The following is a 17,576-nucleotide window of genomic DNA, read 5'->3' on the forward strand; positions in this document are numbered from 1 at the left end:
TTGAGATCGGGAAACACCTTTTTCTCTACAAGGCTCTTGACGTACAAAATTAGTTCACTCGCGACAGATAATATGTAATCCCGAAGGTTAGTATATATATAATGAAATACCTATGTTTACCTGTAGGTTGTGAATATGGTGACAAGCACAAAGACTGTCTATCATTGGCTTATCCCGTCGGTTGCTACAACAACGATAACATTTGCTGCGGGACTTGCGGAGACATGAAGGACAGCAGTCAGCCTGGTAAGACATTGATGTATGCAGCAAATCAAGGTTGTAGCATTTACACTGACCGTTAGAGGTACGATATGAAATATTCTCCTGCAAAGCCAATGTTTAATAGCCGATCAAAAGAACATGCCGGACGTCCCAGCCAGCCCCTTTGGTAAGTCCGGTGTAGCTCCTCTGTTCCCAATTTATGTGACAGACTAATGAGGGCCAAGTGGACCGAGTGCTTGTGTGTCATCGTGCCCCGGCGGCGTGTGTGCCGCACTGTCATGCACATATATTGTCATCTCCGACTGGAGGAAATGTCACCCAAAGTGACGTGAACTTTTTTTTAAACAGCACAATGGTTAGTGAAGTTTCTAGTTACACACAGTAAATACATACATGTTAACAATGTAGACGAAAAATGTGGTCATTTTCGTCATGTACTATTATTTGGAACATCTTTTAGCAATCTAAGAATGTTTGGTGTTTTTATTAAGAAATGAATGAAAACACAAAGAAACGCTACAACTATGATACAGGTCCACATCACGTGTCTAGGATAAATGTACCTACCTGTCTAGGCGTTACGTTTCATACGCCCTGATTGATGATTGTGCAACTTGTTAGTTCAGGCGGTCAACGTGCTCATCCTGTGTGTGGTGCTGTATACCGCACTTCACAGCGATTTACAACATTGTCATACAACGTGTATAACTACATTGTCACACCACGTATCGCGTTACATTGTCACACCACGTATCTCACTCCATTGTAATACCACGTGTCTCATAACATTGTCACACCACGTGTCTCGCCACATTATCACACCACGTGTCTCACCACATTATCACACCACGTCAAACCACATTGTCACACTACATTGTCACATCACGCGTCTCACCACATTAACACCCCAAGTGTCTCGCCACACTATCACACTACATTGTCACACCACGACTGTCACCACATTATCGCACCACATTGTCACACCACGACTGTCACCACATTATCGCACCACATTGTCACACCACGACTGTCACCACATTATCGCACCACGTTGTCACTCCATGAGTGTTACCACATTATCGCACCACGTTGTCACACCACGACTGTCACCACATTATCGCACCACATTGTCACACCACGACTGTCACCACATTATCGCACCACGTTGTCACTCCATGAGTGTTACCACATTATCGCACCACGTTGTCACACCATGAGTGTTACCATAATATCGTACCACGTTGTCACACCATGAGTGTTACCACATTATTGCACCACGTTGTCACACCAAGAGTGTCACCACATTATCGCACCCCGTTGTCACACCATGAGTGTCACCACATTATCGCGCCACGTTGTCACACCATGAGTGTTACTACATTATCGCACCACGTTGTCACACCATGAATGTCACCACATTATCGCTCCACATTGTCACACCACTTGTCTCACCACATTAACACCCCACGTGTCTCGCCACACTATCACACTACATTGTCACACCATGAGTGTCACCACATTATCGCACCACGTTGTCACACCATGAGTGTCACCACATTATCGCACCAGGTTGTCACACCATGAGTGTCACCACATTATTGCACCACATTATCACACCACGAGTGTCACCACATTATCGCACCACGTTGTCACACCATGAGTGTTACCACATTATCGCACCACGTTGTCACACCATGAGTGTCACCGCATTATCGCACCACATTATCACACCGCGAGTGTCACCACATTATCGCACCACGTTGTCACACCATGAGTGTTACCACATTATCGTACCACGTTGTCACACCATGAGTGTCACCACATTTTGCGCACAACTTTGTCACACCATGAGTGTCACCACATTATCGCACCACATTGTCACACCACGAGTGTCACCACATTATCGCACCACGTTGTCACACCACGAGTGTCACCACATTATCGCACCACTTTGTCACACCACGATAGTCATCACATTATCGCACCACATTGTCACACCATGAGTGTCACCACCTTATCGCGACACATTGTCACACCACGAGTGTCACCACATTATCGCACCACATTGTCACACCATGAGTGTCACCACATTATCGCACCACATTGTCACACCACGACTGTCACCACATTATCGCACCACGTTGTCACTCCATGAGTGTTACCACATTATCGCACCACGTTGTCACACCATGAGTGTTACCACATTATTGCACCACGTTGTCACACCAAGAGTGTCACCACATTATCGCACCACGTTGTCACACCATGAGTGTCACCACATTATCGCGCCACGTTGTCACACCATGAGTGTTACTACATTATCGCACCACGTTGTCACACCATGAATGTCACCACATTATCGCTCCACATTGTCACACCACTTGTCTCACCACATTAACACCCCACGTGTCTCGCCACACTATCACACTACATTGTCACACCATGAGTGTCACCACATTATCGCACCACGTTGTCACACCATGAGTGTCACCACATTATCGCACCAGGTTGTCACACCATGAGTGTCACCACATTATCGCACCACATTATCACACCACGAGTGTCACCACATTATCGCACCACGTTGTCACACCATGAGTGTCACCACATTATCGCACCACGTTGTCACACCATGAGTGTCACCGCATTATCGCACCACATTATCACACCGCGAGTGTCACCACATTATCGCACCACGTTGTCACACCATGAGTGTTACCACATTATCGTACCACGTTGTCACACCATGAGTGTCACCACATTTTGCGCACAACTTTGTCACACCATGAGTGTCACCACATTATCGCACCACATTGTCACACCACGAGTGTCACCACATTATCGCACCACGTTGTCACACCACGAGTGTCACCACATTATCGCACCACTTTGTCACACCACGATAGTCATCACATTATCGCACCACATTGTCACACCATGAGTGTCACCACCTTATCGCGACACATTGTCACACCACGAGTGTCACCACATTATCGCACCACATTGTCACACCATGAGTGTCACCACCTTATCGCACCACATTGTCACACCACGAGTGTCACCACATTATCGCACCACATTGTCACACCATCAGTGTCACCACATTATCACACCATATTGTCACACCATGAGTGTCACCTCATTATCGCACCACGTTGTCAGTGTCACCACATTATCGCACCACATTGTCACACCATGAGTGTCGTCACATACCCACATCACGTGGTCACTCTATGAGTGTCACCACATTATTGCATCCCGTTGTCACACCATGAGTGTCACCACATTATCGCACAACGTTGTCACACCATGAGTGTCACAACATTATCGCACCACATTGTCACACCACGAGTGTCACCACATTATCGCACCACGAGTGTCGTCACATTTTCGCACAACGTTGTCACACCATGAGTGTCACCACATTATCGCACCACATTGTCACACCACGAGTGTCACCACATTATCGCACCACGTTGTCACACCACGATAGCCATCACATTATCGCACCACATTGTCACACCATGAGTGTCACCACCTTATCACACCACATTGTCACACCACGAGTGTCACCACATTATCGCACCACATTGTCACACCATGAGTGTCACCACCTTATCGCACCACATTGTCACACCACGAGTGTCACCACATTATCGCACCACATTGTCACACCATCAGTGTCACCACATTATCGCACCATATTGTCACACCACGAGTGTCACCTCATTATTGCACCACGTTGTCAGTGTCACCACATTATCGCACCACATTGTCACACCACGAGTGTCGTCACATTTTCGCACAACGTTGTCACACCATGAGTGTCACCACATTATCGCACCACATTGTCACACCACGAGTGTCACCACATTATCGCACCACGTTGTCACACCACGATAGCCATCACATTATCGCACCACATTGTCACACCATGAGTGTCACCACATTATCGCACCACATTGTCACACCATGAGTGTCACCACCTTATCGTACCACATTGTCACACCACGAGTGTCACCACATTATCGCACCACATTGTCACACCATCAGTGTCACCACATTATCGCACCATATTGTCACACCACGAGTGTCACCTCATTATTGCACCACGTTGTCAGTGTCACCACATTATCGCACCACATTGTCACACCATGAGTGTCATCACATACTCACATCACGTGGTCACTCTATGAGTGTCACCACATTATTGCATCCCATTGTCACACCATGAGTGTCACCACATTATCGCACAACGTTGTCACACCATGAGTGTCACAACATTATCGCACCACATTGTCACACCACGAGTGTCACCACATTATCGCACCACGAGTGTCGTCACATTATCGCACCACGTTGTCACGCCACGATAGTCATCACATTATCGCACCACATTGTCACACCACGAGTGTCACCACATTATCGCACCACATTGACACACCATGAGTGTCACCACATTATCGCACCACATTGTCACACCACGAGTGTCACCACATTATCGCACCACGTCACACCAGGAGTGTCACCACATTATCGCACCATATGTCACACAACGAGTGTCGTCACATTGTCGCACCACGTTGTCACACCACGAGTGTCATCACATTATCGCACCACATTGTCACACCACGAGTGTCACCACATTATCGCACCACATTGTCACACCACCAGTGTAACCACATTATCGCACCACATTGTCACACCACGAGTGTCACCACATTATCGCACCACGCCTCACCATGTTATTCATATTACACTTTGATTAAGAAGAACTTCTACTATTTTCAAAACCCAACTTTAGATATACTGAACCGCAAAAGAAACGTCACCCCAAATAACATTGCATGAAAAGTTGTCATTTAAATAACAGGGTAATTTTGTCAAAGTTTTTCAACATTACCTTGTCCGGAAAAATGAAATTTTATGATAAAAAACAAAGCAGATGACAATAGAACCGATCGCCCAAACGCATCCGGCAACGGCTATGGTAACCCGATGCACGTGAGTTCCGTGCATCACCAGACCGCCAGACCACCAACACTACAGATGACCACCAACACTACAGATGACCACCAACACTACAGATGACCGACCACGTAGTGGAAATCCAAGGGTCACCACCCGAGGTCAGGATCGTCAGATTGTGCGACAGAATCTTCAAGATCGCTTTGTTAGTGCTGCAGAAACTGCTCGACAGACCATTGGGACACACCAGCGACACATTAGTGCGGACACCGTGCGTCGACGATTGTCACAGGCCATACTGAGGACCCATTCTGACACCACGTCATCGCCGGGACCGTCTTCAGTGGGCAACACAGCACCAGCATTGACGCCACCAGCAGAGTAGAAGAGTCCTCTTCTCAGACGAGAGCCGTTACTGTATCTCAACAGCAGATGGCAGAGAGTCTGGCGACGCCGTGGAGAACGTTATTCGGATGCTTGCGTTGTTGAGAGAGACTCGTGGGGTGGACCGAGAATCAGGGTGTGGGGTGGAATTGGTCTTGCACAGAGGGTCCGCCCTGTGGTCTTCCAGAACATCGTTCCAGGGAGTGGCAATGGTGTCACAGCAGCTCGGTACATTGATCAAGTATTGAGACCACTCGCCATACCTCATTTGGTACGTCGCCGCAAAAGTTTCAGCATGATAACGCCCGTGCCCACACTGCGAGAGCAACAAGAGACTTCCTCCAGCAGAAAGGCATCAGAACCATGCAGTGGCCTGCCCTCAGTCCCGATTTAAATCCCATTGAGCACCTGTGGGACGAGATTCAAAGACGGCTGAATGACGTCCAACCAAGGCCGACAACTGCAGCTGAACTGCGTCAGGCGTTCCTCAGAATGTGGACTCAAGTGCCTTTAGCCTTCATCAACCGCCTCATCCATTCCATGTATCGACGTTGCACGGCAGTCATCAATGCACATGGCGGACACTCGAGATACTGACTTGTGATGCCATTTTCTCAGGGACTGGTATTGTGTTTCACTTTAAGAACATTTGACACTTTAACACTGAAATAAGGTTTCTCATATATCTATCAATGGCGACGTTTCTTTGTGGTTCAGTATATATTGAACATGTTGAAGGAACATGTCGCAGCAGTGTCCAAGGTGACATTGGTACAGTCACGCAAACAATAAGGTTGGACGGTTGCTGACTTAAATTGATTATTGAATCACAACAGCTAATAGTAAATGTGTGTCTGTTGCAGTGCATTGCTAGATTTCATGTCAAGATGTCATTGATACGATTCTCCTATAAGTATCACGAAATGTCCATCCTACATTTACCTCACAATAACTTCATAGTTAACGATTAATGCTGATTCCAGGGATCTGTTGTCTTACCGTTTATCCAACAACGATTGGTCTGACTTCCAATGGGAATATTTTACAATTATAGAGAAACTAACTCAAACTAAAAAGAAGTATTATCCGGTGCTGACCCAACAGGTAAAGCTCACACAAACTACTAATGAGTTAAGTGTGTATTTTTTCTCTTCCGTGTAGCTTTGTGACTATCTTTATCAATACTTCGACAATCGTAAAACACAAAATCATCTATTTAGGTTTAGGTTTTAATCCTACGTTGAACGACCTAATGTTAGACTGTATGTTTAGGGTGTGAGTATGGAGACAAGAGCACCTGGTGTACTACGGATCTCGACCCCCAGGCAGACTGTCCACTCAATCTAGATCTGTGCTGTGGAACATGCGGTTTGGGGGGATCAGGTGCGTTAATAAATTTCACATTAAAATCCACCTCAATAACTCAATGTAATTCAGTAAACATGTTTTCAAAGAGCGCAAGGAATATAGCAAATGAGATAGCGCCAGCGATCGTGGGTCTTGACGAGAAATCCACACCTATAACTTGTGTTTTGTCAAGTTCACATGTAGAAATATGTATTAACTTATACAAAAGCTAACAACAACAGCAATAGAGCAGATTACAAAGTATTAAGATATTTTGTATAACTGTCTTGATTCTTTTTACAGGCTCCGAGTTGTCAATAACTAGACAATTTCTACGTGATATTGGATCAGGTGAGCTATTTAATCTTTGTTGGAATTACCATGAGTATTTCAAGGAAACATATACTGAACAACAAAAGTTCCTGTGACATTGAATAAGATTTAATGCAACGTTATGCTTTTTACCAAATCTGAAACAATTTCGGTTTGCAACAGATAAAAGACTCCTGTAAGTGTTCAAATGGTTTAATTTGCCATACTGACTTCAGAAAATGCGTGATTTCATTAAAAAAAAAACATGAACATGCCAAAATGTCAATTTACAAATCAATAACGTGTGTGTCCACCTCTGGTTGCGATGCAAGCAACACATCTTCGTCTCATGGAAAGGACCAGGCGTCGCACAAAGTCCTGTGGGATATCTGTCCATATTTGCTGGAGCATATTACGAAGTTCCTGGAGTGTCTGTTGAACACGTGGTAGACGTCGAAGGCGCCGATCCATCTCATCCCGAATGTGCTCGATTGGTGAGAGATCAGGGGAGCGAGCCGGCCAGGGGATGACATTCACGTTGTTTTGTAGAAGAGAATCCTGAAGAAGTTGAGCAATATGAGGCCGGGCGTTGTCATGTTGAAAGATAATGCCTGGACCATGACGACGCAAAAACGGTAGAATAACAGGGCCGATGATCTCGTCGCGGTAGCGCTGTCCATTGAGATTTCCCTCTACCACTATCAAACGGTCCTCTGTCTTGCTGTTATCCCACCCTATGCACCCCAAACCTATCTTCTTCCATGACACAATGATTGACTTAACGTTCACCTCGACGTCGGTACACTCGAATCCGACATCGCTGTGGCTGAGGTGAAAACGAGTCTCGTCACTGCATGGCCGTCCAGCGTAGACGCTGTCTGCACCACTGTAAATGTGCTTTGCGGTGGTTTCCTGTCAAAATGGGACGTCTGGCGGGTCTTCTGGCGACAATCCCTGAACATCTGAGGCGACGACGTACGGTTTGTGAAGATATTCGTCGAAGGCCAGGGATGCTTCTTGCAGTCACTGTTGTTGGCTTGAATCGACTTTGTAGGTGTGTTGCTCGAATCCAGTTGTCTTATCGATTATTGGTTACGCGTGGCCTGCTCCTCAGAGGATGGTCTCTGACTGCATTCGTCTGTTGCCAACGTTGCCATAAACACCAAATTTTGTTTCTGTGGACGTTAAATTGTCTTGCAACATCACGTTGACTCGATCATGCTTCAAGCATACCAATAGCTCGCAGATGCTCATTTTCGGACAGGCGTCACATTTCGTAATGTTGAATAGTTGCGTAATTTTGTTTTTCAGAGTGATTGTTGTCAGCACGATGCTAAACAATGCATATGGAATCCCGTTAACGCACATGTTTTTATACCCATTCTTGGGTAGTGAAATGCATGGGGCTTGCATAAAAGTTAACTTTTGCATAGAATGCATGCTTTTCTGTAGCAGTTGCGTTTTTGCGACTTGATTCCATACATGTACTTCAATATTGAAAACTAAACTTTACTTGTTTGAAAAATACACTAAAATATTGGTGTCACAGGAACTTTTGTTGTTGAGTATATAATTCACACCCATGTACACGGGAGGATGCATACTGGTAACATTGAAGCCCGTATTCATGCAACATTTACAATCTACACATATTGGAAGTGGAAGGTGTTTTGAGTAGCGTCACTGAAATATTAATATTACTTCTTATTATAAATCCAGATGTTTATCAATGGGTTTAGTTTCGGTAGAAAGCGACGACCGAAGACTTAGGAGGATACTATATCATTAATTATAGCTACTTGCACCAGTCGTGATAAGAAAAGATGTTTTGTCTACGTAATTGATTCTTTCATGATAATTTCACAATCTCGCAATTCAACATGAACATGCCATTTTCAGTACATTTTTTAAATAAGCAGATTTATCCTCTTGTGTCTGATATCGTTTGCATGTGATAGACTTGAATACCAGGCAACTGCATTTGGGATCATTCTTACATCTCACAGGAATGTTCAAGGATATTCCTGTGTGGTATGTTAATCGTAAATCGTACATTACACAGAATGTGTGTCAGTTTATTCCTCACACGAATGAACACTGTGGTCTCAACTACTTTGTTCAGAACAAATATGAAGCATCTAATAGTATTAATATATAACTATGTATACTACAGTTGTAAAAAGATGCTTTGTTAAAACATAACATCCTTAGAATATTGTAAGTGATTGTTTGTCAATGTTTGCTTACATTGCGTCAACAGCATTGACCGATGATTTGTGTTCCAAATTCATATAGAGAAGAATGATTACCAAGACGTGATGGATATAAAATGTGGACGTTGGTGTGCATTGAGAACTGTGGTCTTCATTGCAGGCTCGGATCAACCGATGCAGGGTCAAGGGAGGCAATCCTTGAAGGCATCTAAAAGAAGGTCGCCGACGCATCTTAAATAGACAAACTTTAATGTATCTACCTGCCAAATTGCGTACCACCCCACAACAAGAGTTACCTGTTCTGTAACAATATCTTTGTTTGTCTTTTGCTTGTGTGTTGACGCTGATCGAACTCTTTTATTTAGACATGAACCAGGATCACAGTGTAAATCTGCTGATATTTTAAACAATTAAAACAACAACTATTATCCAGATCATGCTCAGTCTTCATCAAATTACATGTATGTAACTTCCTGACTGAAATGGTCATTGTGCATGACTGGTCGTGTTAGTCAGCATATTTAAATATATTTACAATTACGACGCATTCTGAGTTTAAACCTTTGGTTGTAAAGAACAGTTTTGTTTTCTTATCTAATCCCCTAGTGATAGATCTTATGATTTCTATTCTCTCCTGACAAATGCAAAAACAAACATACCTATATGTGATGGCCAGATGTGTAAGTCGGTTATGTTGTATACATTGCAGTGTGAGGGAGAAGTCCCCATGCATCGCCAGTGTCTATATATGATGCATGGATGTCTTCCGGACTCCTGGAGGGTAGCGGAGAGGCACCCACCGTTGTTTTCAGATAGCTAGTATATGCTATGAGTTGGGCCATTCAGGCCTACCAGGTGGTCAGGCTGGCAGCTTTACATGATATACACGGCGTTTCCGGTCTCCCTCGGTGTTTGATTGGATGCATTCACAAACTGAGATTGTTTATCATGAGAAAAGTGCCCCGTCCTAAGATGCATCATTCGTATTTCTTTGTTGTTTGATAAGGAGACTGGATGTACAAGACCGTATTCCCTTCCCGGCATGCCTGTCAGGCTTCGGAGTCTTTTAATTTATGAAGATAGTAGATGATATATATTTCTTACATTAATATCTGACCTTTTTTCGTCGTAAAAATGCTCTTACGATTCAGATATTGTTCAAATATGAATAATTTCCTCATGCACCACGACTACATGTTATCTTATGACATGGACGTTTGTTTACCTTTGGCTGCATCCTCAAATGACAAGGAACACTTTTGTTCTAACGCATGCAGAATGTAATTACAACTACTATTCAAGCACAATGTAAAACAACTTATCCAACATTAGGTTTGTAGGTATTTGTTTCTCAGATGTCACTAGTCCTGTCTCGCTGTTACGAGTACTTGTAACCACGCGAGAAGCGCGAGAGGTCACTAGAGGTCATTGTGCGCTTGGTCTTCCGAGAGAGCCTAGGTATTTGTTTCTGTCAGTTTCTAGTCATTAGGTAGACTGGACCTTTAGAGATTGGCAACAGTACCCTTCGTCCAGAATCTTTGGTTTTGAAATTTCACTTTTTAAAATTTTATATGATGGTTTATCGTCGCGAAATTATGGGCTACTCTATGACGGCGGTTGAAATCACTGTATGTTCTAACAGACATTCATAAACATGAATGCTTGAGCTAAATACTATTAATGGCTGACATATTATTCGGACAACTAAAATATGCCAGAAAAATTACAAAATATATTTTTCTGTCTTTGGCCTAATTCTCTGACAATGTTTGTCGCATCCAATGTTATGTATTTTAAGGAATGTGAGCCATGTAAACACATACAGTTAGATCATATTGTGTTCCTTGATTTATAAAGTGACTATGCCAAATATGAAAGCTGTGTGTGTAAACTTTGACTGTTCCTTGATTTATAAAGTGACTATGCCAAATATGAAAGCTGTGTGTGTAAACTTTGACTATCTCTGCATGTTGAAATACGCAAAAACGATCAATAAACGAGTTTGATCTCTTTCACTTCTCAAGAAGTCCTTCTCGGGGTTGCTAATTGCTTTACAACAATCAGATTATTCTGCAGTACCTCACAGAAAAATGATGGCAGCACCTCGTTCCGTCTAATGGAACAAAGTCACGTGACCATCAGGTCGCGCTTACTGGGTGAAAGAAGATGTATAAAATCAAAAGCAACGCATTAGGATGCGGTTTTGAGCTTTGGTTGTTCAATTTGCTTATAGCTGGTGACAAGTCCAATACACTTAAGACAGTATCAAGATGTGCACTGTCATTTAGTATTCATCTCGGAGAGCTATCTAGATTGCCATAGTCAAAATGACATATGTGAGACCCGGCAACGATAAGACGAACTTGATATAAATACATCTGCATACGGACTTGAATGGTATGTATCTCTTTGGGTATTGATTCCTCTTAGAGGAACAACCGAGTGGCCTTTCAAACTAACATAGTACCGCAGGGCGTCAAATTTAGATTTCTTCAATTCGTCTAAGTATTGCGAAATGCGACAGACATTTCTTTATCTTTCCTCGCTACATTGCGCTACACATGATTAATGTCGTCACACTGTGTCGTAGGTTCAGCCACAGCAAAGAAAGCTTGGCTTAAAAAGATACTCAGAGCGACCCTGCATTAGCTTCTCGTGTATACAATCAACGGTTGTTTGGGACGTCTTTCCACGTTGAGATGAAACAGCATTTTGTTCCTATTTACATCTATATCACGACAATATATTTTTGCCATAATTGCATCACAGAAAATAGGCGTCTTTACTTCAAAGACACATCTGCTTAACTCAGCTGCTGACAAATTTTCAATCAGACTGTTAACGCCCAAACCAAATCTATAACCTGATGCCGCTGGCGAGAAACCTAATGTGTATTTGGTGTTTAAAAAACTCGAAGTGTTTAACTTCGTATTTCTACGGAATGAACTCATCCTGTTGCTTTTCGCGCTTATCAGAGTTCCTCCTTCGCAACAAAAGCTGTCACCGCTAGCGCCATCAGTCCGCACTTTCCCTGCTTCATTCAGAGAATTTCGATCACTTTCAATATCTTAGTTTGGCCTCATGACATATGGTGATTGTGCAATTGTATGGTATGGAAGCCTTGCTGGGACATAATTCTTAAACAAGGCCTGAAGGAATATATGCCAGTAGCTACAAAATAACGTGTATGTAAATAACATGTATTGAGTATATTTGTGTATGTGCACCTGCTCTCTCTCTCTCTATATGAGCAATCTCGATTGCCAAAAGTTTAGATATGATTAAGATTTATTGATAACAGTAAATCAGGTAGACGATTATACTTCAGAATACTGAACGAAGCCAAGATCATCGTAAGATTGTGACATAGAATACTCCCACTAGTTGTAGCACTCGTTGTAGTTGTTCCGATGACAGGCACTAACATGTATCCGTGCGGTGTTGCGGATGTATCTACAGGCAGTTAAACCAGCATATTATCAGATACTTTACGTTGAAAATGTGTAACCAGTTAGTGCTCTCATCTTGAAAGGACCATAAAGCAAAACAAGGGTGACCTAAACACGCTGTCACCACTTTCATAGATACAGCAGCTATTGCTGTAACGTTATTGACCGTTGCTACAAACTGTGCTGTTTATCAGTCCATGGTGTCGGGTGTTGGGGTGTAAGATCTCCCATTACCTACCGTTCAGCCACATTTACGAGTTTCCCAGAAACACTGTGGCACTGTTCACCTTCCGTATATCGATGGTGCCCGGAGGGTACAGAGATGCAGCAATTGTCAGATTTTCCAGTGATCTTTGTTCTGGGGATATTATGCCTTGGTCCTTCCTGTACATAATCAAAAGCCGAAGTCAAAAGCATGTTACAGAGATGTCAGGAACTGTCTGAGTGGCGGATAAGTGCCTGGTCAAAGGGCTCTACGAACCATCAAGACTGGAGCAGCTTGCTATTTAGCGCCACGGAGCTCTCATGACATATCGCGCTCAACGGGCAAAGAAAGCCAACTCAGAAGGTCACGACATATTAGGAACACAGTTTCTGGCGCAATAAGGAAACTAAATCTCATTACTGGCAATACATAGGTTGACGCTACTACTAAATACTTAGTTTCTACTCTCTAGAGAAGGGTACCTTTCCATGGAACAATCTGAGTTACGACTGTCGTAAGTTAATGTTAAAGTATGGTAGTTACGATCGCATCAACTAAGATCGCTTTGTTGAACGGTGTCCAGGTAGTAATATCCACATCTAGTTCTCTCTGTATGTTTCTTCTCATCCCCACACAAGGGCTTTCAATGACTCGAGCGTATCGCTGCATATAAAGGGAAAAAAACAATTAAAGTGCTAATGTGAGAAAAGATTACATGGCCCCGGGTGTTGGCATAGCGGAGAATAAATGAATTATGAACACAATTATGATCTGTGAACAATCGAGACCTTGTTGGCAATGATGTCTTTACTTTTTAAGCTACCATCGGAAATTGAGTTTCTAGGCAGATATCTCATTTTGGACTTAACGGGTGTCTTTAACTGTGATATTCTGATTTAAGATTCTGAAAGACCTTACTTTAGTATTCTGAATTCAACACAAGGCCTGCTGATTCAGATGAACGCCGCACGTTTTCCATGTGCGCCCCGTCAGATTAACTTAGATGGTACACGCATGACAGCCGTTGCAGCTGCGTTTAAGACGTAAACAAATATAACATACAAATATAGATTGTCACAATCAAAGAATGCCCAAAACCTCTGGAAATAGTTAATTGGATTTGTTTACGGATGTCAAAAGTTCAGCTGAAGAATTAGACTAACACGTTACTCTTACTGCTTCACAATTAGTTTGCTTTCATGCTCTAACGTTTCCCATTGTCAGTGTGAACATAAACATCCAATGAACAAGAAAAGATAAATCAGCATCCGACAAGCGGATTTTATTAATAAAACGTCCTCTGAAGTCGGATGTTACCGATGTTACTGAGTGTTGGGTGATAAGTAATTGTTCGGTGAAAGTCAAAAATATAATTGTTTGATGATAAGGAATATTTTACTGTAAAGTCCGTTTTTCAATTTCTGCCCACAAATATCGATCAATCGAAATGCGGTATTAAATGTCTAAAGAATGAAATATAACTTCACAGTATAGAAAATATTATAACATTAATGTCCTTTGAGGAAACCAGAATGAAGTAACCTTGATGTCTCTTCTGTTGTTTTTTTGCATATATCGTGTATTCCATGTACTCCACAAGACGTTGGAGAGATTGGATGTTTTGTTTTGTTTCTTCGTTGTTTATGCCGCACTCAGCAATATCTAAGCTATATGACGGCGGTCTGTAAATAATCTAGTCTGGACCAGACAATCCAGTAATTGACATCATGAGCACCGATCCACGCAGTTGGGAAGCATAGCGATATAGCTATATATACACACACTCATATCTCGATTAATTATCTTTCTCTTGAACCGATGTGTTGAATGACTTTTCCTAATTTCCTGATGTATATCGTATTTTGTATCGCATTTGTGCATGGTTCTAAGGCTAATTGTACACCGTTAATATTGTTTTTAAAACCTTTTAACGTCATAATATTCTTGTTCATATCGTGTATGTTTATGATGCACACTTTGAAATTGACTTTGGCGTCGTTTATCATATTTGACATTCACATTTTTACATAAAGAAAGTCGACATTATACCTTTTATCGTTTTTTTCAATTTCAAATGAACTCCTTTGAAGACTCATTGCTGTAACACATTATGCATGTATATATGTAACAGGTTCAAAGAAATATGACAATGATGTATGACATGTATGATGTGTGAAATTATCGATCAGTTAGAATAATATTTTTCGTGATGAACGGAAGTTACTATTAGGTTTTTGCATTAATCCGATATATTTTAAAAAAACATCTATCATAATTAACTAAGTATAGAGTTACCACTGGAACATAGTCAAATAGTAATGAAATGAAACGTTGTCATCTAATTTATCTTGATATTTCAAGAATTATTAACGAGCTACACAAAGCTGTCCCTTTAAATATATATTGTACGAAGCCTTTATCGACGTACTTGCCACTACATAACCGATGGCACATCCTTACCGCAATTATGAGTAGAATAATTCTGTATAGTATCCATAATCATTTCGAAAAGTAAGAAGTGATATTTGGAACTCCACTGCTATAAGGCGTCATGGCAGTTCACAGTTCTAGGTGTGTACTTTTGTAACACGTTGACCAGGGATTAACAATGTATTCCCCACCATGAAGGTGGCTTAACACATCGTGGACAAAGTGTGTGGTCATAACGGCATCATATTCAATTGACATTTTATTGAACATTATTGAAATGAGAGTGATATGGTGTATGTGCTTCACTCAAACCAATATAAAACGTGAACGCCAGAGAATAACTAGTCTCGATTATCCGACGATACAGACTTCATTGGACGTTAAAAGCAAAATAGCAATCAAAATTAGATGAAGAAAGGTGTGTTCATACCTGGTGCTGTCTGTCTCATAAGTTAATCATGTAAAAAGCCTCATGAACTAAAATTGAAATACTTAGTACTTGAGACCAAACGCTGCGTTTATGTGGGATGCTGATGAAAACAGCACTAGCGATTCCGCTTTAGTGTAGGTCGGTCTCGAGCAGATCTTTTAAAGTTTTATGGTTTGTATGTGGAGGAAATTCCAAATTTGATGCATCTGTGACCAAAATGAGGTCCGATGCAGTACTCGATTTTGACTTTCTTCGAAGATTTCAAAGAGCGTCTTATGACTGACTATTGCTTAAAAGCTGTTTGATTACAGGTTACACCAGAAGCAAAGGTTTTAAGACGATTTTTGTTTTGTATGTGGAGGACATATCTAAATTTGAGGCATCAGTGACAACAATTATGTCCGATGTATTTCCATAATTTATAATATTTATAATATTTCCTTTCTTAACTTGCCTTTGCATGTGTTTGTGACGGGTGCCACTGTTGGGGCAGAATACGCTCATATTTTCGCATCATTAATAACATCATAGGAACACATCCGTCAGCCCCTATCACGAAGCTCTACAGTCGCTCACACACGCCACGGCAAAGTAATCGCTGAAATGAAGTGGACGAAATTGCAAACGTAAATATAGGGTTTTGTCCACGACACAGCTTATTTTAACAATAACCTTTATGTTTGACTGTTATGATGCCTGTGGTCATTCACGTGGCTGACCATCGATGAGGAATTGTCACAAATCCCAAAAGAAATGTATTATCTTCAGCACTGGTAACGACTTAGCAATTTATCTTCTTTAAAGTTAACTCTTGTTGATTCTGCTTGACAGGCAAACACAAAAACGAAAGAACGATCGCATGTTTCATCACTTGAACGAACACTGACTAAGTCTTGAAGTGACAGAGCCATGCAAGGACTACCTAGGTCGGTAGTATTGAATTCGGCGCTGCGCTGTCAAGCTGCACCGACTTAATGTGTTTTATCAGTTGTTTGGAGAACGACCCTTTCTATATAACGCCATGTGTCTTAACAATTGTGCTTATTTAATTTATATTGCCGGTGCAGTTTTAACCGGTTGACATTCACATAGGGAATACATAATCGTTCTTATTCTTCTTGCTTGATTTATGTAGTTAAGTTGGATCACTTGTCTGATATCTGACACATCTATAGGAACAGAAACCGCCTCTTGAACCCAACACACGCAAACTTAATATTCCGAGAACCACTAGTCCTGGGATTGGCCCCCAGCAACGTATGCTTGTCGTACGAGGCGATTGAGTGGATCGGGTGGTAAGGCTCGGTGACTTGGTTGAATGCATGCCATCATACATTACGGCCAACGACGTTGCACATAATGTCAATGACTGGTTTGTTTGCTCCGGACTCGATCATACTTTCCAAAACAATAGGGGATATTCGAACATAACAAATGATTGTGGAAATACAAAGATATTGAGTGATGGTAATGGATGGATAACAAAACGTGAGGACTTGTTGTAACATGACAATCAACAGGACATTTTCGCGTTGTAGTGTAAGAGTGCACAGAACCACGAGAGACGACATGACAGAGGTGTGTATTCAAATATTGTACGTTTGAGATGACTCGAT

General features: G+C 42.1%; 1 protein-coding gene across 1 annotated transcript in view; it reads left to right on the forward strand.

Annotated features, from left to right (window-relative positions):
- The window catches only part of LOC124149524, a 31,360-nt gene extending 19,902 nt beyond the window's left edge, over positions 1-11,458 (forward strand). The window contains exons 17-20 of the mRNA XM_046521173.2: positions 127-246; positions 6,847-6,957; positions 7,225-7,272; positions 9,607-11,458. Of these exons, the coding sequence (XP_046377129.1) occupies positions 127-246; positions 6,847-6,957; positions 7,225-7,272; positions 9,607-9,686 (359 nt within the window). The 3' untranslated portion in view covers positions 9,687-11,458. The remainder of the gene's footprint in view (positions 1-126; positions 247-6,846; positions 6,958-7,224; positions 7,273-9,606) is intronic.
- Positions 11,459-17,576: the final 6,118 nt, after the last annotated feature.

This window comes from Haliotis rufescens, unplaced genomic scaffold (assembly GCF_023055435.1).
Source record: "Haliotis rufescens isolate VD_foot unplaced genomic scaffold, xgHalRufe1.0.p SCAF_4, whole genome shotgun sequence".
NCBI classification, from domain to species: Eukaryota; Metazoa; Mollusca; class Gastropoda; order Lepetellida; family Haliotidae; genus Haliotis; species Haliotis rufescens.